Source organism: Phalacrocorax carbo, chromosome 3 (assembly GCF_963921805.1).
Source record: "Phalacrocorax carbo chromosome 3, bPhaCar2.1, whole genome shotgun sequence".
Lineage (NCBI taxonomy): Eukaryota > Metazoa > Chordata > Aves > Suliformes > Phalacrocoracidae > Phalacrocorax > Phalacrocorax carbo.
The window spans coordinates 38,514,921-38,540,987 of NC_087515.1; the positions used below are offsets into that span (position 1 = coordinate 38,514,921).

General features: G+C 44.2%; 2 protein-coding genes across 2 annotated transcripts in view; one reads left to right on the forward strand and one right to left on the reverse strand.

Annotated features, from left to right (window-relative positions):
* The window catches only part of MRPS5 (mitochondrial ribosomal protein S5), a 1,175,798-nt gene that overhangs the window by 1,031,540 nt on the left and 118,191 nt on the right, over positions 1-26,067 (reverse strand). The gene's annotated exons all lie outside the window — the stretch shown is intronic.
* LOC135312781 (syntabulin-like) lies at positions 43-25,947 on the forward strand. Its single transcript, XM_064448538.1, is given in 10 exon segments — positions 43-136; positions 8,407-8,555; positions 9,957-10,056; positions 10,505-10,624; positions 19,477-19,576; positions 22,229-22,432; positions 23,426-23,575; positions 24,798-25,440; positions 25,442-25,508; positions 25,511-25,947. Coding segments are annotated over 10 exon segments (2,064 nt in total).

Sequence of the window (26,067 nt, forward strand, 5' to 3'; positions counted from 1 at the left end):
GTACTGCTGCCTACAGAAATAGTCCTCCTGCTCCCAGTCACCATGTTCCCCACCCCCGCACCCCACCGTGCTGGTGTCTTTCTGGTGCCAACATATCTGCACAGTGAACATGACCAGGGAGATCAAGGAGAATACAGTGAGTTCTCTTTCATGTTTGTTTGCTGAATGTTAATTTGTTGTTTGTTAAGCTCAATGAGTTTCCCTGGCTGGTTCACTGGGCAAATATACCAGCACTTTGCACTGGCTCAAGAGTAGCGTGAGACGTGCACGGGAGCAAACGGCCAGAGAAAGGTGGGCTATTTCTTTAGGCGGCACTAACCTAAAACTTTTGTGAAATTACAGTGTTGAGTGACACGGAGACTTGTTCCCGCTAAGGATGTCACACATGTATTCCAGAGAGCATGCTAGTGTTATCCATTCGTTGTCCAAAGAGTCAGTTCAATTTAGAGGTCAACCCCCTATTCCCCAGGCAGTTTCCAGCACATTGTTTGTTCCTGTCTTGTGTAGTGTTCTTCTCAGTTGTACAATTGCTTGAGTGTTTCACTGGTCTTGTGTGTTTACAGGGACTGTAACCAAAAAGGTACTTTGTTGAGAGTCTTGAAACGTGTTAGAAAGATAAGTATAGGTGTAGGTACAATTTGAGTGTTAATGTTGTTTTTAAGTTTTAATGTGTTGGAATGTTGTAGTCATATGAACCCTTTGAAATGTATTGTGCTTTAGCTTATTGTTTATTTAATTGTTTTATTGTAAATTACCTTTATAATCACAAGTTCAATGAAGCCTGTTAGAAATGGTAAATGTGTGAGTGTTTTATTGTAGCAAAGCCATATAAAATAGCCGGTCTCAGCTGAGCTGTTGGCCACAGGCAGAGCTGGCGGAGGCACTGTATCAGGGCATAAGGAACCATCAGGACCCAAAGAACAGAATTCTGCTGAGAAAAACTTCATTACAGCTCCAAGCATAAGCACTCAGGCAGAGTAAAAGGCTCCAGTTGGTCTGTGGACACACATGCCACCTGCATGACTGCACCCATGCTGAGTTAACAAATGCAAGTGCCTAATCTTTAATTCAATGCAATCTTCCAGAAGCTTGTAACTGCTCATTTCTGTGCTGCCAGGAGAGTGTCAGTCTTCCCGGCATGTAACAGAAGTCCAGAATACCTTGTTTAATTAATCTGAGAGCCATGCAGTCTCAGTGTGCCCACCGAGATGCCACTGTGACCATCAAACCACAAATTCTTCCTGTCCAAAACTTGAAATCCGTGCATAGTTCAGAGGAGGGCAAAGCCAACCAACAGACGACATAGCGGTGTTTGCCTGCCTCCACCCAACCTTTCAACAACACCTCTGGCCGGTTAAACCTCACTGGCTTCCTGTTCTCCCCTCCAGCAAAGCAAGTGTAATAAGTGTAAGCAAGTGTAACAGAGCAGAAGAAGCCTAGTGAAGCCAGACAACGCCATGCACTGCCCTGCCGCTTTGGGGAAGAATGGAGTTATTAGCCACAAGGAAGGAGGAATAGTCGGCCAGCATGTGGGGAGCATTTGCAACACTCAAGAGGGTGATATGCACCAATGCTTACAGAGGCAATTCAGAGACCTTTTGCATCCTTGTAATGCCTGGGTTCTGAATTACTTGTGTTTGCAACAGATTCTCTAGTGTTCATTAAGCATTTCACTAAGGAAGAGAAATCGAACAGGCATGTTGATGTAACACAGGCTCCAAGAGTTCACAAAGATGAGAAGATGAGAGCGTCTTGCTTCCTCTGCCAGCAACACCCTCTTCCATGCTCACCTACCTTGCTGGGTTCCTGCAGGCCACTTGACTTGCCTTATGACACTACTGCAATACATAGTTGCTGCAAAGTCACTTTCAAAAGCTTTTCTTTTAAGTACCTGGGCACAAGGGCCAAAATTAATAGGTTGGGGGGTGGAGGGGATGGGACTGGAACACATGACACAACATGCCTTATTGCTACTTCAAAGCATGTCTGTTCAAGGCTGAGAGCGCAATATTTTATATGTGATTTTACCATCTTTATCACAATTTTGGGTTTCTCTTTAACAGCCACTATTGTTTAAGTGATCTTTGCTGTGAGTGGTGGTGAAATGGAGCCTAGTTTAGAGGACTAGTTTAGATCTTCAGTTCTAGGAGAGAGATTCACCTGTGACTACGTGGGTGTCTTTTGCAGCAAGCAGGCAACAAAGCAGTATGAACCTACACTTACATTTAAAATGTCAATAGGCTGAACTCATTTCAAACCATGTTTTGGACATGGTCCATGTTTAAGACACAAGGCGCTAACACCAGAATAACGTCAAAATTGCTTCTTGCCCTTAAAAATCTTCTGTCCGCTCAACACTCATAAGTTATTTACCTATGCTCAGCAAGAGAGTTCCCGTCACATTCCTGATAGAAGTCCGTGCTCTGATCTCTACCCGAAATACAGCTCGCTTCCAAGCTGCCACCTTTCCTCCTCCATCCTGCAAGCATGTAGACAGCTCAAGGTACCCTTTGTAAGAAGAGGCCTGAAGTACCACGATAAATGCTCCAGTCCCAGACTCTGTGGGACTGGCCTTTGCTCCCCGATCCACAGAGGATATCCCAGTTGTTGTGACAAATGTACCATCTTGATTTTTCCCCATGTAATATTTGGCTTTACTCTTAGTCATGATTCACCTGGATCCTGCTGGTGCTGTATGGAGCAGCTAGGGGAGGACCATTAGCCTCCAAAGAGTTCAATAAAACCTCCTCCTTTTTCTGAGTTGAGAAATTGTTCATACCACACTGGGAAGTCTTGCCTCAAAGTGTGCAGGTGGGGAGGACAAGCAGGGCATAGGTTAAGGGTCAGGTAGCAGGGGGCTGCTTGAATTCATGCTTACAGGGTAGCATAGGAACCAAGTCGGCTCCTTCCCTGGTTGAAGCAACACCTATTGATAATCCCATTATGCATTTCTCTTTCTAATCCAGGCTCAAAGAAGCCTTTCTTTAATATTCAGCTGAAGAGGTACCCAACATGCCTCTCAGCTGCTGAAAACACCCAGGCACAGGCACTGCCCACCGCCTCACCAGAGATTCACCTGCATGCTTACTTAGGTCCACCCACTCACAAGGCTGTTCTTCACTTCTGATCACTTCCTCATTTTGCCTTCTTTCCCCCCCCAAATCAACCACCTCACCTAAATCCCAACCACTAGAAATGCGCTAAAATTGAAGCACTGTTTTATTTATGTCCTACATGAGCAGAACAGGGGAGCATTTTCCTCTAAAACCCTTCAGACAAATGAACATGGGACATTGCAAACACAAGCAACTATAGCGCAGGAAAACATATGAAACCAATGCATGCTGTTTTGACATACAGACTACTACCTGCGAGAGCACTGTACCCTTTCTGGCATTATGTCAGGACTTGGTAGAGTAGATGGGAGCAATTCCTAGAGCAGTTGTGCTCAAGTACAGGCAGGGAAATGGAGGGAAGAACAGCAAAACAGTGTGAGTACGCAGCAGGAGAGGGCAAAGCAGCGCAGGAGGGCTGATGTGCAGGAGGTGGCAGCACCTAATCGTTTTTAAAACGGCTGAAGGCTCAAAAACACACGAGCATTCTCATGACGCAGTCAGGGGCTTTGTTTCTAACTTCTTAACTAGCCAATGTTTTCTTATTTTTAATAAATAACATCTATTTGCACCTATTTTACATTGTCTCAGAAATAGCAATAGTAAGCACTAAACTAATTTTTTTAGAAAGATGCGATGTCGCTTCCAACCTAAACTAGGCAACAGGTATTAGGTTTCCCTGCCCTGTGTCAGCAATAGGGAAAGAATTATGACATGTGCCTCCTTGCTTCATCAGTGTGGTTGAAAGGACAGACGCGGATTGCTATTAAAGCTTATTCACAGACTTTCTTCTTATCTCCAATCCACCATCAGATACTTTAGAGGTGTGTACTAGGAGCAGATTTGCTTGCCATACTGCTGTTCAGTCCGGACAGGCTGTAGTCATCGATTCTACACCAGCCAGAACCCTTGCGCAGAAGATACACACAAAAGTGCATATTGTTGCTTTCTAAAAGGTGTTTTAAAATTTCACATTTCTCAATGACTTCTTTAATGTCTAAAAATTGCTGTCAAATCAGTTGGTCTGTGCAAGATTTTAAGCAGCATGACAAGCATACTAAATATTTTTTTAAACTTTTCTCCATGACAAAGGCCATTCAGAGTAAGTCTTACTGTCTTTACTTTCTCAAGTACTTCTCTTTTAAGCAGAACTTGTGTCTTACAACTTAGTTAAAAATTCTATTTTTCGAGGCAGAGGTGATCTAGTCCCCCCGCCCCTTCCCGTTCTGTCACAACTTCACAGGACCCTGGATACACAGGGAACCCGTCTCAGGCACAGAATTTGCTGTCCTCGCTCATCTGCCACAAGACAGCCCATGAATTCAGGGATAATAGCATCCGCACAGCAGAAGATGCAGGAGGTATTCACTGAAGTTCTGAGCTGCACATAATGACCACATGGACCCTCCTCCTCCCACACACCTTTCCCTCCAGCAGACATTAACTTTTCTTCTTCATTAAACTACTGTTGTCTTCTACTGCCTATTTACCTTGCACGCTTTTCTGAGAGGAATCCCACTGTAAATACATACAGTAAGTGTACAAAAATGGAACCTGAGAAGTGCTGTTAACTGAACTGAGAATTTTCACACTTAGGTGTATTCACAGGAGGACACCTTTTTTTCAGTTGTACTACCTATGCAACAAGTGTACAGCGTGAGACTTTTTTTTCCCCTTAATGTAGGAAGTAGAAGAATTTCTGCCAGAAATACAAATTTACCAATACAAGTAAGCGATTGAATTGCTCCCCTACGTTCACAACATTAGCCTTCATAAGAAAGGAGCAGCACGCACCACTGCTGTGTAGCGATGCCCCTGCTGTTAACCACTGTAGTGTTGTAAAGGGGCATGGTAGCACAGGGGCTGCAGGTGACAAAGTGACAAGAAATCCACTTTTGTGTTCAGCTGTAACTTGTGCTCTACCAGAGCGTACTCTACCAGGAGTACGTTGAGAGTCGTAGGTCACCTTTAACAAGTAATTTTCTTCTGCACGCGTCAATATTATCTCCCATGGAAAAATGTGAAACATTTATAAATACCTTTATGGAAAGGCAAAAGCAGCCATTCTCGATCAGGCAGGAAGCAAAGGGTTCTTTAAAACTGTTTAATTACATGTTTCGGGTAAGCATAGACAATACAGGAGATTTACCACACTCTTAGGTATTTCCATTCTTTTCTCTAGGCTTGAACTATTCATTAAGGATGTCTCTCAATCAACACCCTTGCTCAATCACTTTTGCTGCAAAGAAGGGTGCTGGAATAGGACTATTGCAGGAAACTTCATTCCATCAAGGCATGATTTTCTGTGGGCTTTTTTTCTCCTTTAATAACCACCTACCAGTCGTTGAAGATATTCTGAGAGAACCCTGCCTTCCAAGATGCCCTGAAGAATGCCCTGAAACCAAACGGTTGGAGTCCTAGAAATGCTGAAGCCCTAGAAATACTTAAATCAATACCAATATGTATGTTGTAGAGCTGAAGTTCTCTTTTTCCTTGGCACTGTGCCACTGATGCCTGGTTTGTGTCCGGACGCTTCTACATCAGTTTTGTTTTCTTCTTCTTTCATTAGCCTTTGGGCTTCTTCCCCCATTTTCTTTCATTGCTGCGCTGCTTCTCTTTTTTTTTTTCCCCTTTCTGCTATCTGTTGTTGTCTGCAATTAAAGAAAATGTGAACTGCTAAAGAACACGAGTCCAATTTTCAGCATACTTTAAGTTCCTGTCAGAAATGGGTTATAATTCATAATTTGCCCAAATATTTTACAATCTAAAAGCCACTCAGTTCTCAAGGATTCAGTGTGTCAGGGAGAACGTAGGACAGTTGTAAGGCCCAGAGCTATTTAGACAAATCTAATGCTTCAAGTAACAATACTACCTGTCTTTTTCAAAATCAGACCAAAACAATTTGACTTGCCTAGGACATTGGCTTGTGTCCCTCCTTCCCCTCAGCAGAGGCATCAGAAGCTATCCTCTTTGTAATGCAAGTACTACAAACATTTTCTTCATGATCAGATGAGATGACAACTTCTAATGTTCCTTTTCATGTATTCAGCATCTGTGGTGTATTCTATTGCTCAGTACAGATAGAAACAATAGCCTTTAAGGAAAAAAAATTAAAGTCTACGGTTGTGTATCCTTTTAGCATTATTTCTTATCACTGCTATAAAACCCCAGACATCATTACCTGCTAGCTCAGAGAATCTGTCGACAGAAATAGGTTTCTAATTTCAACAAATACATGGCTGACTAGAGCAAAGGAAAAAAGTAACCCCCAAATCCACTTGTTTTATTCCCCACTTCAGCTAGAACACATCACTGAGTGGCGCTGGGGCAACAACTGGATCCATACTCCAAGTGCCACGTTGCAGCTCTCTCCTCGATTGCATAAGTAGTAACAGAATGATGTTAGGAGGTCGCTCCGGCTTCGCATTCAGTTTATTAGATTAGAAAAATCTGTCAAGCTGCTTGCAAGAGGACTTAAAAATAAAAGTGAAGCTTCATTAGTTTGAAAAGGTGAAATTCAACACAGATTCGGTAAGAATAAAGATGTGCTTATTAAAAGAGAATCAAGAATTCTCATTGACAAGGCCGAAAGGAGTTAACTTTCAACATGCCTAAACTACCCGTGCGCATCCACATCAGTGTGTAAAATGCAGAGAATTAAAAGCTGTCATCACTGGATGCAGCCGTGTCTGGTAGATGCCAACTATGGACAAACTGGACACACAAAACTTAGAAGTATTTGAGGTACAAAGGCTTCATATTATCTTTGGACTGGGCAGGACAGGAGAGGGACTGCACTTATTCAGTACCTTCACGGTTTCCCTTCATTGATTATTAATGCAATTGTGAAGTGAGGACAGTCACAGCAGATCATGTTTCTGCCCCACCCTAAAACTGCACAACACACAACTCCTCTGCACAGAGAGGTGGTTTCCATGCACTCCGCTGGCTGAGTGATTTTATTGGACTTCAGTAGCATCCAGATGAGAGGAGACCTTCACATTACCTCAGACAGAGGAACTGAAGTCACTGAAAAATAAATACAAGCAATAAATACAACCACAAAGTGATTACCTTTTCACTGCTCTTTTACTTGGTCATTATTCCAAACATTGATCTCTATTCCAAACTTCCTACGCGTATTCAACATAAAGCTACGACCTTTCAGGCTCAGAAGAGGTTTCGTTTCTCAATAAAGAGGCACCTATGATGAACTACAGCCACATGTGACTCATTCTTTCTGGGTTCCAAAGCAAGAATTTGAGCGGAGTTTGGATGGAATGATGCAAGCTGTTTAAACCAGGGAAGTATTCATTCCTGATGTCAGCCTTGCTTTGCATTCCTAACACAATTTATGCCCGGGAAAACCCAACTCATTGGTTAACAGAACACTAATTATAAGCACTGTTAGCACACCGTTAGCAGACCTTCTTATTCCAGCGTGGTTTTACTTACTGTAGACCTACTGAATAACTGTAAGAAGAACGACTTCATACTATTCTTTTACTTCAACACGATTATAAATGTACAAAAAACATCTTCACACACGAGACATTTTATACAGTGCTGCTTATTCAGCCAAAGAGCATTTAGCTTCACTGTTCCTGTTGGGAAAAAAAATAAATTTGTTGGCATTTAGAAAGTCTAAAGGTGCAGATAGGTATCTACAATTTGCAGAAGCAACCAAGTTCTAACTAACTTCAATTAACTGAAAATCCAGTTTAAAGGAAAATCCAGTTTATCGTCCACTAGGTTGATCACTGCCTGGAAAATCTGGGTGCATCTCAGCCCAGAATCTGCTGGGGAGTGGGGAAGAAAGAGACTACAGGAACTTTGCAGGCACTAGTAGCCTACTGCTCAGCACTGTCTTCCAGAACGCTTTGGTCTCCAGGAAGCCATATTGGGCTTATTTCAACTGCTGCACATACATACCAAGCCACCAGAGAAAAGGTCACAGGATATAGTCTTCCCTGTTACTTAACGGAACACAGCCCTCCATTACTACACAAAAATGCTTCCAGTCTAAGACACTTCCAGATATTAACTGAGCACCAATAGGTACCCAGACACGGGCAGCTAAGGGAGATCCTTACTTTCTCTGCACATGGATTTCATTCTCAATAAGCACTGCTGGAGTAGAGTCAGCATTAAAACGGCTGCAGGCTCAAAAAAGCATGTATTTTTGTTCTTAAAAACTCGGATCACAGAAACATCTCCTGTGTCTAGTTTAAACGAGTTGAAGATGTTGTTGTGTCAGCTTGAGGGTTTCTAATGTTATTTTTAACTCTTTCAGAGGGAAATGAGCGCGCACATGTCACCCTCCGTGAGCGAGGATGCCGTGCCCAGGCTGAAGCCCGCGCTAACCTCGAAGCTTGCATCCCGGAGTTGAGCACAGAGAGGCGTCACCCTGTGAAGGCTTGGTGTGTTGTAGCAGTTGGTGCTGTGAGGCCTGGCGGCTGGCAGCAGGGGGGAAGCGGCTGCTGGGGGTGCCCTCATTTGCATAGCCCAGCCCCCTCCGCGTGCATCGGAACGCCTGGGTCCCCCCCGTGGCAGTTTTTGACCGGTCCCTGCCAGTTGGGTCAACGGACCCAGCGCAGGCGGCGGATCCCGCTGGGGCTCCTCTGCCTGGGGTAAATCCCTCGGTATTTGTGATTCAGGAGAGGTGAAAACCGAATCTACGGGTCTCCTTGGACAACCTTCAGGAGCTGTGGGCTGCAGATGGGGGGGCGCCCCCCTTGTCTGCCCCAGTGACTGGTCCCATTGCTGATCAGAAGTGGAACAGCTTTAACAGGTGAATCTGCCGTTTCTCTCCTGGCCGTTGTGGGAGCTGTTTCGGGGGTGAGGGAGTACCTTGAACTCACTGGTTATATTGACGAACTCTCGGTTGCCTAAATATGGGACCGAGGCTGGCTCAGACATGGGTGTCTACATTAGAGACATCCATGCTTAGTCAGATGAATCCCACCCCGATCTCCTGTGTTCCTCATCAGGTCTATGACAGCTCTGCTGTTAGCCTTTACTGAAGCCAAGTACGGTTTCTGTCTCTTTTCTTTTTCTTTATTTTTTTTTGGGGGTGGGTGGGTTTTTTGTTTGTTTGTTTTGTTTTGTTTTGTTTTGTTTTGTTTAACAGAAAGGAAACCCAGTCTTAGACATTCATTTGCGGAAGAAAGTTTGTGTTTGAAGATCACACTTGGATCTTCAAGTAAGTCTAATTAGATGCCTTTTCCTCTCCTGTTCATCCCTGATAGGCTTGGGCACTGTCCGTTTGTCCTGTTTCTGAGGACCGCTGCCCAAGGCAGCTAGCATTGCACATGGACAGCCTGTATCTCCCGTTGCACCGTGAATTTTGTTAGCAGGAGCGAAGAATTTTTAGGGTATAAGCTAACTGAATTGCACTGAAGTGAAAAAAGTGCTGTGTAACTTCCAAGAGATAAGAACGGAATATAATTGGAAGACAAATATTTTGAGCAAAAGATGCTGAAAAAGCATCTTTGAAAAATTAGTAGCATAGCGCTATGGTTTTTTATTTAGGATTTTTATATGTTTTAGATTTAGAGTTTGAATTTCAACAAATTGAGTTGAATTGGTGTGGATAACATATTCAAAGGGCCACGTATTTCTTTCAAAGAAGAATAAACAAAGTAGCACCTACAAAGACTGTTTTGGCTTTCAAGTGTTTTGTATTTTTGAACCCAAATCTGCCAGTTCCTGTTAAATTAAAGTGTTCTAGAAAAATGTCACAGATTGTATGATCCACCCTTTCTAAAAAATTATTGTTGATGTTGCTTAGTAGGGACGTGGTTGGGCTGAGGCCCCTCAAGACATATATCTCCTTTTGTTCAGAAGACTCTCGGGCTGCAGCAGGCACCCAGACATCACAGAGATAATAGAGGATCCCGAAAAGAAGTCAGCAAGTTACAAAGGAGGAATGGGCAAGTAAAAGGCGAAAGCCTGAATCCCATCTGTCCTAAGCAATGATGTGCTCAGCTCTGGGCTGGTGGCACAGGCCACCTACAATTCAGGGTCTCGGGCACAAATCTTGCGCACTTAGGTGCTTACGTCCTTCCTCACAAAGGAAAAGAACATTAAAAGGAGATGCCTGTTACTTAGTTCAGTAAAGGGAAAAGAAACTTCTACTTAGATCTGTTTGCCTCTTTTGGAGGCTGGACTTGAGCACAAAGGAGACGAGTGCCCTAGTAGCAGGCTGCTGAGCAGGCTGAGGGGATGCAGGGAGTCTGCTCCCAGGGAAGCTCTTCCACTTTGTATAATCTAGTTACTCTTTTATTGGGGGTTTGAAGCCAAGTACCCAGCAGGCACACCATAACTCTTCTCTCTCTCTCTCTCTCTCTCTCTCTCTCTCTGGCCCATTAACTGTCCTGATACCACTCCAGATCTCCTGAAAGTGGGACGCCAACTGTTAAAGGGAGATTCTCGCCTCAGGATGCCTGCAACCTCAAGCTCAGCCTTGCGTGTGGTCCGTGAGAAAGCCACGGCTCCAACTGCAAATCTGAGTAAGTAGGGGATGCAGATATGGGACTTTTGCAGGGAGCGCCTCAGCCGCTGGGCTGTTGGACAAGGTGAGACCTGTGCCAGCCAATTCACCTTTTAGTGCCAAATGCCTTTTGATAGAGATGCAGGTCTCCTGGGGACTGTGGGGACATGCTCCTCCTCCATCGGGAAAAGATGGCTGAGCTCCTGGCGTAAGAAGGGCACTGAGGTTTAGAGGTCAGAGTTGAGGCAGGTATGGAAGATGGCCAGAGCAGTGATCTTTAGTAAAAAAAAAAAAAGTCTTTTTTATATTTAAGAAGCTTTTTTCTCTCTTCTGCTCATTCGTTATGGAATATGAGTCAAATAAGAGAAACCGATGCTATACACACTGCACGCTCTTAAGTATTTGTTTTAAAATATGTGTGAGGTCAAGCTGGAACAGGCTTTGCAATTTGTGTATCTACTGCAGCAAATGTTCTGCTCTTTCTGGCTGTTTTCCGTGGTTTTCAGCCCGCTTCACCTGTATGGAAGGAAATACTGTGCCTATGGAAAGGCCATTATAGATGTTCTCTTAGGAGATTTTTTTCTTTTCTTGGTGCTCTGCTTGTAATTTACAATCTGTATTATTTATGCCAGTGTTGAAAATAGTTTTCTGATGCCCTGCTTAAAATATTCTGAACATACTCCAGCTACATTCTACTATGAGCACTTCCACCAAACATCAGTTTTTATTTAAAGTAATTTTTCATGACATAACATGCATCATAGCCAGAATCCTGTGTTGCTGTTAAATGGTTTTCTTTACAGTTTTCCAGCTGTATTCCTCCTCCCCATGGTAGAGTGTTGCCAGACTGATTAGAATACACAAATTGTATTCCCTTAATCTTCCTTCATAAACAGTGCCCTGTAATCCTGTCATCATTGTTGTTGACCTTTTTTGGAACCCCGCCTTTTTAAAGAGAATCCTGGGATTTGAACTGTTTGAACTGTTTTCTGAGAATGGATAGATTATTTCCTTTTCTGTTTTCCTCTACATCCCCTCTTTTTTTTTTGTCTGCCATTTTCTTATGTTCAAAGTGGAGTTATGCAAAGAATTGATTTGGGGTTTGCTGCCAAATCAAAACATTAAAGAAAACCTTTCTCTCAGACTGAACAAAGACAATCTTCAATCTAAAACATTTAGAATGCTTAGAGATATTTTAATGCTTTAATTAATGTACTTAATTTAATTCAATAAATTTTAAATTTGTTTAATTAAATTAGAATATTTAATTATATTTTTAAAAGATAAAATTTTAAAAATTAAAAATGGAAAGGATTTATTTTGAATCAAGAATTAGTTAAATTAAAATAATAAAACTATCAAAATATTTGTCCCCCTTTTTTAAACTCAGCCATAAACAACTAAGCAGGTCTTTGCAGATAGCGGTGGCATTTTGAACATTTGCTTGCTTTTACGTACGTAGCTATATAAATCCTGGGGAAGCTGTGTTTTAGATGCCTTCAATCTCTTTTGGTCCTCACCTGTCGTTATGATTCCGAGATTAGGAAGAGCCTGGAAGAAGGGGGAAATGCATGCCCAGTCCCTGTTCCAATAAATAAACCACAATTATGAACAGAAAATAAAACCCAGCATCTGATAGAGCAACTAGGCAGAGGTTGCCCAACTTTGCCCAAAACTCTAGATTGTAGAACTTACTTTTCTCAGGTGTGTTGGGTGCAGGGGTTAGGCAGGGTCTCCTGATGGAGGCAGGGGAGCTGTGGGAAATTCAGGCCTGTTTGGATTCCACTCTGTAGCAATGGGTGACAAAGACGTGCAGGCACCCTCAACTGGGTGAATCTGTGGAGGAGCTGGAGAAGGCCCTGATAAGCTGAGAGGACAGGAACCCCATCTCCTCCCCTGGTTCTTACAGCTGGACGCAGTGCGTGCCCCAGGTGGCGTGATGGGGAGATGATGTGCAGCCTCCTCCCAGTTCAAAGCTAAATCTGGCCCTGCAAATCCCAGGTGGATCCTTTCTCCAGTAAAGCAGAGAGCAGAAGAGAGCTTTCCTTGGGCTGCTTTTGTGTGGACCCTGATGTCTTCTGTGTAGTGTGAAACACCCACCCTGGTCTTTAGAGAGGAGCCAGGCACCGAGCTCTTCAGTGCTTTTAAAGCTGACCTCCTTCTAGGCATGCCCAGAAACAAGATTTTCACATAGCTGAGACACTCTGCTGATTGAGAGCGGGATTTCTCAAGTGAGGTGGCAGATAGGGAGAGTGCTACTTCCAAAATTCCCCCCGTGGAGCTGGGGACCTGGCATCCTTTCATAAATCCTGCTCCAGCCGCTGCAAGGTGGACATCGCTTCCCCAAGGAGCTTGAAATATATTACTTTTAATGTGTTGTAACAAAACAGTAGATGTACCTTATAATACCGTATCTTAGGTGTACTGTTATGTAAGTTGTGTTGAAAGGAAATGAAAATTCTGCAGAGTTTGTTTTGTATTTTATTTGGATTACAAGCCTTGTCTTGCTTCCATGTTGAGGCATTTCATTACAGGTCGCCTGTTCCTCCCTTCTGAAATTCTGTAAGTAATAGGAAGCTGTTGGCTTTCGAAGTCTGGGCACCTGGCAGGCTGTGAGTGTTTGCTAAAGTTGGCAGAATACGGTGTGACCGCAAACCCTCAAGGATTAATAGGCTGAAAAAGCACAGGCTTCATGTCTGTCCTTAGTGTTCCTTAATGCTAAGAGTGCTACTGGGGGGAAAAACAAGCAAATGACAGCAGTCGTAACTTGACATTCATTGCTTTGAGACCCGCCTTGTCTTTCTTTTTAACTATAGAAATATAGTTTAGGCAACCAATCAATATACTGGGTAGGGTTTTACTGTTCGTTTCAGTAGATGGCACTTGATCTCTATTATTTTTTTGTAATAATTTCAAGGTGTGCGTTACAGTAAATGTTTGGCTAGCTTTATGACAAATTTTGCTTTTGATCCTGGGATTGCAGGGCTGCTTAGTTAGTTACCTCTCGCATATGTTTCTCATTCTGGTGGTTTTCTCTTCCCTGTTGAAAACAGGTAAAACTGATTTAAAATGTTTTATGCACATTATAATGAAAACCATGTGCCTTCTATTAAGGGTGATTGTGCAAAAGCTTTCAGCTGAATCAGGTTTAGCATGTGATTTCATGCGTTTGCATATATGCTGTGGACACATACCTGCAGCATTTGCTGCTGTGAATGCATGCCTGCGGGGTTTGTTGCTGTGCACCAGCCAGCCTCTCTCCTCCTTGTGCATTGGAACCAGATTTAGGAGATGTGTTGAAGAGGCCTCTGAAAGCCCTTTGTTAAACTTCTGCCACCAACATAACGGGACGGCTGGCATGTTGACCTAGTCTATGACGGAGTTCACTCCCTTTCTGTGTCCTGTTAAGTCATCCCTGCCAAAGATGATGTTTTCCAGCTTCTAAAAGTACTTCTGACCAGCCTATTCATTTCTATTCAAGCAGACCAGGTAGTACTGCCAGGTATATGAGAAAACTCCTGAGGTGACACCACATGCTTCCTTATTAAAGACTTGTCCGTAGGTGGATTTACACATCACAGAGGTTTTTCCAAAACTGTCACATACAAGTTGAGTATCATGTTATACATCTATTGGTATTTCTTGAACCTCCAGTCTCAATGTTTCTAATGAGGTTGGAGTAGCAAAGTAGCATCCTTCCATCTCTGATCGAAAGAGCCTTTTGGTTTGAACAGAAAGATAAGTTGTCCAGACTGTTGTCTTCTCCGTGAACATGTGTTCCCCCAGCAAAGGTCATTTCAGGATGAGAAGGGAAAATTGCTGGCAGCTGTTCTAAAGTGGTGTTAGAAGAGCTCAAACTGCATATAGAATCACAAAAAAGAATTAGGTCAGGCTAATTTCCGTACGAAGAATCTCTGTAAGGTATATAAAGCAGGAAAAAAACCCCACCTTGTAATGCTCTTTGTCTGTTCCAACATCTGCTCGTGGCTGCTCTGCAAATCCATGAATTAAAAACAATGAAGAAAAATGCTGGCTCAGGATACAGTGATATGCAGAGTCTACATGATGGCTCTCAGCCAATCTCAGTAATTAGTTTGTAGTGACTGTTTTTAGAGATGAGCTTGACTGACTGTGGTTTCACGGCATACACAAGCCACATTCCGTATTTATTTGGAGATCTGCAGTGCTTATACTTTGCATGAATGCAGCTCAGATTACTACCAAAGCTATAGTATTTAGATGAGATTGGAAAACTGCTTAATGAGATAAATTTTGATTATTTGATAACAAACTTTCTTCCAAAGTAAGAAAAGGAGGTGAACTAGATGAGCAAAAATCAAGATGCATAATTAGTTTAGATCACACAACCAGCAGTATGAATTGAGGGGGTCAAGTAAAATCAAGTTTAGATCTAAATGCAGGGAAGCAGGATCTGCGTTGAAGTTCTTCCCCAAAGTCTTCTGCCTGGCATTGAGCTGGAAGTCTCCTCACCCAGCAGGTTTGAACAGTTGATGGTCACCCACACTGAAAGTTTTGCTCCACGTCTTCTCTGACTGCATGTTTGCCAGCTGCCAATTTATCAGCTGTTACTGCGCTGTGCAATCAGCTGCAACGTGATTAACAGATCTGTCTGAGGAGAGGGCACAGGCAAGCAGTCAGGTAGATGTCCACCCAAGAGTGATAAGTGATAGCTTCTTTGGCTAGCGCAGTGGGATAGGGGAGGGGATGCTGATGCCAGGCATTGCTGTGCTCAGGTTCTCACTGTCATTCTGGGAGCACAACTTGCAAGTCTGCGCTTGATGACTAAACTGCATATACAATAAGAGGGGGTGGTTAGGTACTACAATCCAAGATTCACAGCAGAGAGCATGCCAGGCAGGAACGCACCTCTACCAGTCCACAGGAGAGGCCAGAGAGGCGTGCCCGTCTCCCAGATTTGGCCACCTACTTGTACCCTGCTTGCGCCCATGCACGTGCCTCACATTCACTCTGAACCTCTGTACCAGAGCCAGACCACCTCTGTGAGTGCCAGCAACCAGCACGTTTCATTGCTTTGAACTATGGCCAGCACTGGTGCTACCACCCACCCTGTTCTGTGTGGCAGCTGCGCAAGTAGAGGTCAGGGAAAAGATCTGAGTTCAGTGCCCTCCTTAGACCAAAGGAGTTCAAATCCACACCTCTCACAAGAGTTCTGAACCACTGCAACCTACAGAGCATCATCGGCTTCCTCCACTGGCTTTAGACCTCGGGGTAGTAGAGGGTATCTGTCGGACACGGGCAGCGGCAGAGCACATGGGAGCAGCTTCTCTGTCACACAAAGAATAGAGCAGTCTACGTGGAGGAGAGTCCTGATCCTTGCTCCCAGGATTATATCTGCATTTACGCAGTTACTGTTGGATGTGAAATTTATAGCAAAGTGCAAGGCAAGAGTCTCATGTATAGTAATAGTAAATCGCATAGTAAGTCAAAGGCCAGGGACTGGAACAAAAACACGCTGCCAGCTGAGCTTGACACTGTGAATTGAGTGCATTCCCTGCTGGCAGCCTTTGCCCTCAACATGGGTCGTTTTTTAAAGGGTGTTATCTGAAGAAAAGCCGGAAATGCTGAAGCAAGACTTCATCACTTCTGTGCAGCTTCTTTTTCTTACATTTGTTCGTGCATGTGAGCAGTCTGGTGTTCTTTCCTAGATTGCTTGTGGTGTACAAAAACAATCTTGCAGGAACAACCCCGTATTAAATAGAAAAGAAGTAGCATTAATGTTTCCTGGAAATATTACTGCTTATGCTGTTAAAGATTGAAAGTGGAGATGTAGCTGTGAGTTAAAAGTTTTAAGATAAATTAAACTTAGTCTTTTAAAAATACAGATTCTTTCAATAAAGGGCATTACAACTGAATTATCTCTACTTTTCCAGCTGTTTCTAATGGCTTTGCTGGAAGTTCTTATGCAGTCAGGCCCCCCTCTCTTCCCTTGGGGTCTCTAAATAAAGCTATCTACAGGGACAGCACGCTACTTATTCCTCCATCAGCTGCACTGGAGTGGTGAACTTATATTTTTTTGTGTTTTCGTCTCTTTGCTGTGTAACAGGATGCTTTTGAAGGCACAGAAGCTCAGCAAATTGAAGTGCTTTACATTCTGAGGACAAGCTGTCTCTGTCAGCGCTGTTTCATTTACAGCTCTGTTTCACTGGGTGACTATATGCAAACCTAGCATCAAGAATGATTTTTATATCTATATATACACACACATAGATATATATTAAGAGGTCATGTTTATGGAGTCAGAAGATAGGTAGTTCTGTGGTTTCTATACTTTGGCAGCTATGAAAGAGTGGTGAAGTTGCAAATAAGAAAGACTTACACCAAAAGACTAAATTAGCTTAAAAGATTTACTAAACTCAGATGCATCCTGAGTTTTAGGAATCCAGTTCTGCTCAGCTGTCAGTGTTCCTGTCACAGATATTACTTACACTTCTTCCTTTTTTCTATGTTGTAACCTTACCATTTAGATAGCACATGGACAATCAAATGCACACAGGAAAGTTTGAGCTTTATTCTTATAGAAGGAAAAATATTACATGCTCAAGTGCAAGCAAAATTTGACTTTTGAGGCCAGAAGACCATGCCACAAGGTATCCAACCATCTGTAATGGCTATAAATAGCAGACTGGGATGCTATACTCCAGGCATGCATGTACGGTTGTTGTGTGGCTCTGTGTAAGAAATGTATATACTGGCTCCATAGACATAGGTACGTATGTGATGTGGTTGCATACTGTCCTGGCAGACCAAGTATACCTAAGCTGTTCTACCTTGCCCAGCCAATTGCAGTGCTGTGGCAGGACGGTGTTAGCTCCCTAAGCAGTGGTCCTCCAACCCATGGGGCGGATGTGCACACACGTCTGACGTACCGTCACTGCCTTTTCTGCCTCTGCCTGGGTTGTGCCAGCTGGCACTGCCTGCGCTCCTCATCGTGGGCAGCACAGCATGCAGTCGTGGGGTTGCAGGCTCCCCTCTCCCCTCCATGTCAGCTAGAGCTAGGTGACTGTAGTGGTGCTGTCAGGGCAGCAAGGAGGCTAAAAGGCAGTGCAGAAAGCATGATGCTGTTTGCAGCACTCTCTTAGCTCAGTGCCGTTGCCCACTGAGCAATAAAGTGCAGGGACAGCACTTGATACTGCACTATTTCACTCCAGTGTCTTGCAGGCAAGAAGCAATCCTGGAAAACGTTGCAGCACTTTGTTGGCCATCGCTGTGTTGTTCTTCCCGTTGCACAGAGCGGTGCACAGCTCTGCTCCTACGGAGTGGGTGTGCTGCCGCTTGTAGCCTGCTGCAAGGTGGGCTGGGGCCAGAGTGACGGGCCTCTCAGTGTTGGATGCCATTACGTGTGGCATGAGCGTTTCCGTCAGAGCATGGTGCCAAGTTGTCTTGCCTGCCAGCACTGTGACACTGAGTGGCTGCAGCATGGAAATATATGTATGAATGAATTTCAAATGAGAAATTCATGATGACTGAATATGTGGTATCCTTTGTGGGAAATGGTGGGTAAGACACTCCTCTTAGTCAGGGGAGTCTCAGATCAGGGCAAAACAAGTGTTATAGCCAGTTCAGACAAAAGAAATGGTTTTTGAGAAACGGCAGCCTCTTTCATGGTTAATGCTGCTTAGGTGGGTTGTTCTGGGACTTAGATGTGTGAGCTTTCGCAATCACATTGTCACAGCAACAAAAGTAGTCAACTGGGGTACAAGACGTGCACATCACCATCAGTTCTGCAAAGGATTTAAGAACGACTGTGCAGCTGAAGGTTTATCCACCCCAGTGGGGGATGATGGTATCTGCAGATGCATCATGGAAAATATAGCAAAAATGGGGTTCATGGTAAGTCTGCAGCTGCTGGCTGGGGGTGTCTGTGCGTGAGACGGCGCCCAGAAATTCTCAGGTGAGAGATGCTCCCCCTGACCAGCTGTTTAAAGGCTGTTGGAAAGTTATTTCCATTCCCTCAGATTAAAGTCATCGTACAATATTGTGGCTTTGCAGTGTAAGGCCCAGATATGGCTTTGGACATCTGCCATTTGAGTGACAGACTGAAAAAAATCCTAACTTTAGGGTGGGTATTTTTCCAGGTGATAAGACTTTCTTAGTGGCTCTGCCTACTACTGATTGTAGCAAAATGAAAGCGGTTTTCCCTGTACATGCCAGGGCTTGGGAAATAAAAGCTGTGATCCATAGAAAGTCAGAAATCAGGTAGATGGCTTAACACCCCAGAAGCACTTGAGAGCCGCGCGTGATTATTGGACTGATTTAAGGCTATTAGAACTGCTTTACTGTCCTTCTGTGTGCCACGAGAACCTGCATATGTGTGTACATACGCAGACGCATATACCCTATTAGCCTATACACACGTATATGTACATATGCATGTATGTGTACATCGTCTCAGAGACCAAAATGGAAGCGGCTTTTCCCCCAGCGCGTAGTGTTTTCCTATGGTTTAAAGCAAGCGAAATCTACAGTTACAGTTGTGTGCTGCTGCAGGAGCCACGTGAGCAGCCTGATTCTTGTATTGACGGCTGTAAGAAAGCAAACAGGTGGTCACAACAAATGTTCCTAGCCGTGTCCTAAAAGGGCTTCTTTAGTGTGAGGGGTTTGTGTCCAAATGGTTTTTCTCTGCTCTTGTTTAAGTGCCACTTCTGAAGAAATGTTGCAAATCCAGAACAAATCACGTGCTTGACATCAGGGTTGTTGGAAAATTCATGCAACTGCTAAAATTCACACAGGATGGGCAAAGGGATGATGCTTGTTGTTCATCGTGATTTTTAAAACAGCCTTTGAGTTATGATTTCCACTGTGTTTTTACTCGTCCCTTTTCTTTTCCAGGGATTAAAACCAATTTTAGCTCTTCAAGCAACACAGGCTGTACCTCAGTGCCTGAAGCCCATGTGTCGGCTGCTGGAAGCAAAAGGTCTTTTTCTCACAAGTAAGCAAAGCCATTTTTCCTGAAGAGTGAGAGAGTTGCTAGTGCAGAGATAGACTACTACGTAAGGCCTTGCAGCTAATACATAAAATAGCACTAGTGTGAGTTTTGAAACAATTTGGCTAACACTATGCTCTTGGGCAGCACTTACACTGATGAGAACTGTAATATGAGAAAGGGGAAAAAAAAGCTATATTTTTTGAGACCAAAACATGTCAATAGGCCAGATCAGCCGACAGGTATTTTTGTGTTGTTTGTTCATAACAAGTATGGGAGATACCCTCAGGTAAGACAGAAGAGACTTCAGCTGGAGTGGAGGAGGAGGCAACTGGGTATATGTTGCTTAACAGCAGTACCTCTAAGAAGTTAACCTTAACCTTTTGGTCTTATCACTGTTTTCTCTTTGTAATAAACTGTCAGCTTGGCATGTGCCTTTCCAGGTCATGACCTTATTTTTTGTAGGAAGAAGTAGACAATATTGCCTTTGATGCTTTTGTATTCAACACCCTTGCCCAACCTTTCTGTAACTAAAACTATATGCAAAAAAAAAAAAAAATAATAAATGAGTTATCTATCTAAACAAATCTTTCAAGAAAGATTTCTGTAAGATTTCTCCCTATCATTTGTGAAGTGCAAATCCAGAGAGCTTGTGAATGCGAGGATGAGGACATTTGGGTGGAGCAGCGCACATTGTGCTCCACCCACAAAATCCCTGCTGGTTACATTTTTTGGAGTAGGTGGAAAGAGTTCAGATTGACAGGACGGGTTTCCTGCCCTTTGTGGAAGTGCTGGCAGGCAGGCCGGGACTGGCAGTGGGATACCTCTAGGCTTAAGTCACACAGATGTCTCTGAGGTCGGAGTGTGCCCCAGCGCACAGAGATTGTCAGAATGATGCTTAATGAGCAGTTTCCTATCTGTGTCATGAGACTGTTCATTAGAAAAATAAACATTACCTAAGCACTCTCTAGATTAAATCTAACCAGTAAAGGTACTGGCCGGGGGTGCGTGTGTGTGTGTGAAAAATACTAAGTATCATATGAAGCCCTAAAATCACCTTACTTGCAGTAAGATTCTGTATCATTGCATGTATTTCTGTGCATTTAAATGTAACTTCAAATTAGAGCATCCTGACCCACTTAATTAGACAGAAGTCCTCTGTAATAATGCTCCTTCAATTGCATTGCTGCATTATGCACAGTCTATGTGAATTCTGCCTCACCCAAGAGTTGATGCTGTACTGTACGAAGTGGAAGGAGAGGTCTCCTTTGCGATATGTTCTCTTTTAACTGTTTGACTCAACTTCCTCTGAAAAATCTCAGTGTTGTCACAAACCACAGTCCCGCACTTCATTGTAAAATAATTATAAAATCACCCAAACCACAGCAGTGTGATGAAGGTTTGCAGCAGCCACTTTCCTTATAAACTGTTCCATTTTCAGAGGGGGGACGAAACCAAGTTAGGGAATCTTGAGAAGAGTTCTTGCTTCATAGTGCTGTGGTATTTAAATTTTTATGTTCAGGCCTCTTTGGTTGGCTGGATTTGCCTTTTTCTTTTCTGAAACCAGCCCTTTCATTACAGTTGAGAAGAACAAAGTCCATGAGAGGATGTAGGTAGCAGTGTAGCAGTGCAGGAAGACAAACCAAGCGAGCAAGCGAGGAACCCACCTTGGGGAGCTGTGCTCAGAGCACCTCAGTCCTTTGGCAGTTGCCAGCAGCACAGATAGCAGTTGCTTTCAAGCCCACAGTCGACAGTCAGGTTATTTAATAAAGAGTGGGAAAAGAAAGGTAGATACGTATGAGGGAAACTGGAAGGAAGGAAGGAAGGAAGGAAGGAAGGAAGGAAGAAAAAAATCTGTGGTTTTCTTTGTCTATTTTAATACTATTTCAGCCTGCTCACCGTAGGCTTTGAACTATATCTAAGCAAATGAATGGTCAGGCATTGGACCAGGCTGCCCAGGGAGGTGGTTAGAGTCGCCATTCCTGGAGGTACTTAAAAGATGTGTAGATGTGGCACCTCAGGGCATGGTTTAGGAGACTTGGTGATGTTGGGTTGACGGTTGGACTTGATGATCCTAGGGGTCTTTTCCAACCTTAATGATTCTATGATTCTCTTCTATGATTCTATGAATAGTTGACAGTGGCAGCTGAAGCACCCTCTATGCCAAAGAGAGAAAGGAACAGTGGCTCAAACAAATCTGTTTTCATCACACACTGTGATCCCTCAGGCTGCTTGCCAAGGAGCATGAAAGCAGTCTTAGAGCAAACCTCCATGAGCAGGCATCCCTCTGCCGGTCTGGCCAGGGAAGGCTGAAGCGTGGTTCTTTTGGCCCTAGCCCAGGCTGCAGTCCTCTCATTGCTTAATGGAGTCAGAGGTTCAGGGAATGTGGATGATCTGGTGGAGTCAGTGGGAACCGTGCTATCCACAGAGAAACGTGAAAATGGCCAACGTTTCCCTAGATCACATAATTCAGACTGAGAGCCCCACAGTCAGTGAAAGAGTGTGCAGTGGCTGATGACTTCAGGACTTTCTTCCCGGCCACTCACAGTTATCTACCTCTTTTAGTGTTTAGACAGCTTTGTGCGTGAAATAAGACACATAATGAGTTGTGTGATAAAGATAATCCAGTATGCTTTAACCGTGTTGGTTCTCCTCCAGTTGTGGCCTTCATGGTCAGAATAATGGATCCTTATCCAACAAGTCCAGACCCAGCCCACCTGCTTCCCGTGAAAAGGCCCCTTTGTCAACACTGAGCAAAAACCAGCCGAGTCCTGCGAACACCCATCAGAATTATGGGGCTTCTTTAGCCAGCAGAAGCAACTCAGGCTCAAACAAAGGAAGTGACAGCAGCCAAGTGACGAGGTAAGTCTTTATTTCAGCATCCTGGTGTTCAGCACACTGACTTACCCTCTCTGCACTCAAATGTGGCATCAGCTGGTTGTCTGGCTTGCCAAAGGGGTCGTGTTGCTCCTCAGCATGGGTGTGACTCTTCATATTGGTGGCTCGACAATCAACAGTGTGCTCTATCCCATGTAAAAGTTTTACTGTTTCAGTACTGTAAAATTCAAGGTTACTTTTAGTCAAAGCACTTTGTAGCTGGTTTTCACTCCAAGGCAGGCTCCTTTCCGTGGTTTTATGCTGTCAGTTCTCATGTGGCTTTCCTGGTTCTTTCACAGAAAGGTCCTTTCTCCTTTGGAGAGAGTTGGGTGGGGTTGTATAGAAAATATTGTCTGCTCGGGTGAAAATTCACCCTGCCCGGCCTTAGGTACCTCTGTGTGCAGTTTCCTCTACAGGGAAGAAAACTAATACCTGCGGGAGCATGCGACACGTATTGCAGAGAAGAAATTGTTGTTTCTCTCCCTCCCTTTCTCTCTCTTTCCTCCCACCCCAGGCAACTCAACAGCCAAGCACGTCAGATACACACCTAAAGCTAGATAGGATTAATGTAGGTTTCAGGGTGCTCGGCTTCTTAACTCACATGTGGAGCTGAACTCAGTCTGTACGCTTCCTTACCTGGCTGTGTCTGCAGCTGGGTGCCCTTGCCAATGGCCCAGCTGCCTGCTCTTGGGCACCGTTTTGGGTGAGGAGATGGCTAGGTGTTTTAAAGTTAAATGTCTCATTTGAGGCAATGGCACTGAAAACAAGTATGATAAATAGTAAATTTTGTACTATAGCCACAAATCAGCCCTTTTCTCAAGTACTTTGATTTGCCAGAGGGAGTCACTTGTGTGGACACTGAGGAGCCCAAAATGAGCCAAGCGCCATATCAGTCTATGGGATGTGTTCCTTTTTGCCAGGACTGAAGAACTGTAGGAGTGATGTTATGTGATGGTGTGATGGTTTTTTTCTTTTCAGGCGATCAGGGAAATCTATTTCTTGTGGTCACAATTGCAGCACTAAGCCAGAAAATCCGGAGCGGTATTTGACTCCTCTGCAGCAGAAAGAAGTTACAATACGGCATTTGAAAAAAAAGCTGAAGGAATCCGAGTGCAAAGTTACAGAAAGGTATATTTCACTTCAGAAATAAGACTGGACAAGATTTATTCAGGAGCATTAAGGGATGGGAGTCCTGATCATTTTTACTCTTTTCTTGACCGTGTAAAGTTTTCATTAAGAGATTGGAAATATGATCGGGCTGATTAGGTTGTTTTCAGGTATTTAAGGTTTCATTGTGTGCTCACTGAATATGTACCGTGCACTTTCGTTACAAATATGGCTGTCTCTTTTTCCCTTTTTTTGAACTTTCCCGATAGAAGACTTTTAAAGGATAGTTCTTCACCAGCCTACTTTAGCACTGAGACCTTTTATACATAAAAAAGTTCCACCTCGCTCAGAAAATACGACGACAAATGTCCCCCTTTTCCCCTAATGAAAGAAAAGCTCTGACACAAACTAGTGTGCCCGCTTGTGGTTTTGTTGCTTAGATATGGACTTTTTTGCAGTAGCACTTTGTATGGATGCTAAGCGAAGAAGCAACAATGTACATTACACAGCAACAGATGTTCTCTCTTTTACTAAAGCTGTGCTCTGAGAACTGGCTTTCCAGCACACACAACCCAAGCGGGCACAAAGGGTTGTTTGAATGGAGCCCCCAGGTAGAGTCCCAGGGACCCCTTGGTCCTGCTTTGGGTGGCCCGACATCTGTACCTGTGAGGGCTGGATCTCACGCAGGGGGCCCTTCTCCCCACTTGCTTGCAAGTGAGGGCAGAAGCCTCTGGATCCATGCTGGGCTGGGGGGGTGCAAAGCAAGCCGGGTGCCAAGCAAGCCAGGTGCCTGCAGCCCTGAGCCATCCTGCTGTCTGAGGCCACTGTTGGCTCTGGCTATACGTGACGAGCTGCTGGCAGGCACAGGGGACACATCCAGGCAGCTGTTTGTCATTTCCTCCAGGGTGAGGCAGTAGGTGAGATGTCAAGCGCTGTACTGGTTGGACCTAACCCAGAGGCCACCACTTTCACCTCCAAGTGTCCAGGATCACAGCATAGCCCACAAGGCTGCTGGCTGTGTGGCCAGGTTGGTGACTCCAGCTAGGAATCAGCCAGTGCGTCTTGGCAGCCAGCTGACATCTCTGCCAGTTCTCTCAGAGGTGGCAGCAAATGATGCATGGAGGAATTTGCTTCTTCCTTGGAGCATCTTTGCAGCATAGCCACCCCAGTGAGGTGGAGCCTCACGTTGACTCTTCAACTAGGCAGTCACCAGAAGTGTTACGATATTTTTATTTTGCTCCAGGGAAAGAGAAATCGAAAAGCTCAAAGCTCAGGTGGAACGTATGAAGGAAGACTGGATCGAAGACGAGTGTAATCATGTGGAGATGGAGCTGAGCCTCTTGGAAGCAAGGAGGGAAATTAAAGAACTCAAACAAGGTATTGAGAACATGAAGAAGAGCTCGGCTGAGAAAGACAAAAAATTTCAGAAATACTTCCTAGACGTAAGCATTGAACACAAGAAACTGGAATCTTTGGTGTCGAGCATGGAGATGGCCCTGAAGAGCTCTGTGAGAGATGAGCAGCGCCCAGAGTACACATGTGACTCTGAGGGGAAGCCGTTGTGTACCACGATGCCAGACAGCCCCACCACAGAGGACCAAGCTCTGGAGGAGCTGGCAGGTAGTGGGCTGTTTCTTCATGAGGACACAGCTAACGGGACTGATTTATTTGAAGAGAGTTTGACCACCACAACCTCTGAGTTGAGTGATTCAGCTCCCTCCAATTCTATTGTGAATCAAGAGATGCTTGAAAATGTTCTGGGTGAGAAACTAACTTTTTCCCAGGAGGAGGAGGAGAAAGTCAGAAACATGATGGTGGAGCAGACCATCCAGACTGATGTGGTGCCATATAGCCTAGAAGGGGAGCAGTTCATTCAAAACATGTTCAGAGCTCAGAGCTCAAGATGCCTGTCCTCTAAGCCCGCCTTCTTCCCTGAAGGAATTGGGTCAATTTCTCTTGAAAGCCTCAGTGATTCTGGTATCGTAGTGGACTTAACTCCAGGTGAGCCAAACTCTACCACCCTTTTGTCTCCTGTGACACCTCCATGCAGGAAGGTGGAGCACGGAGTTAATGAAAACCATTTTGTGAAAGAACTTGATTTTACAGAACCTCACGATGATGAAGTCTTTGGGTACGTCAATACTGTTTCTCAGACAGGAATAAAGAAGACATACTGGAGCAGCAGACTCGCCAGCGATCTGGCTGTAGCAGCCCCTGTTGTACCAACTATCATGTGGGCTTTCAGTACTCATGGAGCAGGAACAGATCTCATTTACAGTACTGGAGCGTTGTTTTGCAGTTCTGTCCTAGTCCACCGTTTTGCTCTTGACTATTTGATTTGCCCTATAAATCGGTTTGAAAACATGTTACTTGTTTCAGAATGGAAAAGGTAAAGCCTTTCTACAGGATGTTTGTAACTGGTGTTTTCTGAGAGTACTGCTGCCTACAGAAATAGTCCTCCTGCTCCCAGTCACCATGTTCCCCACCCCCGCACCCCACCGCGCTGGTGTCTT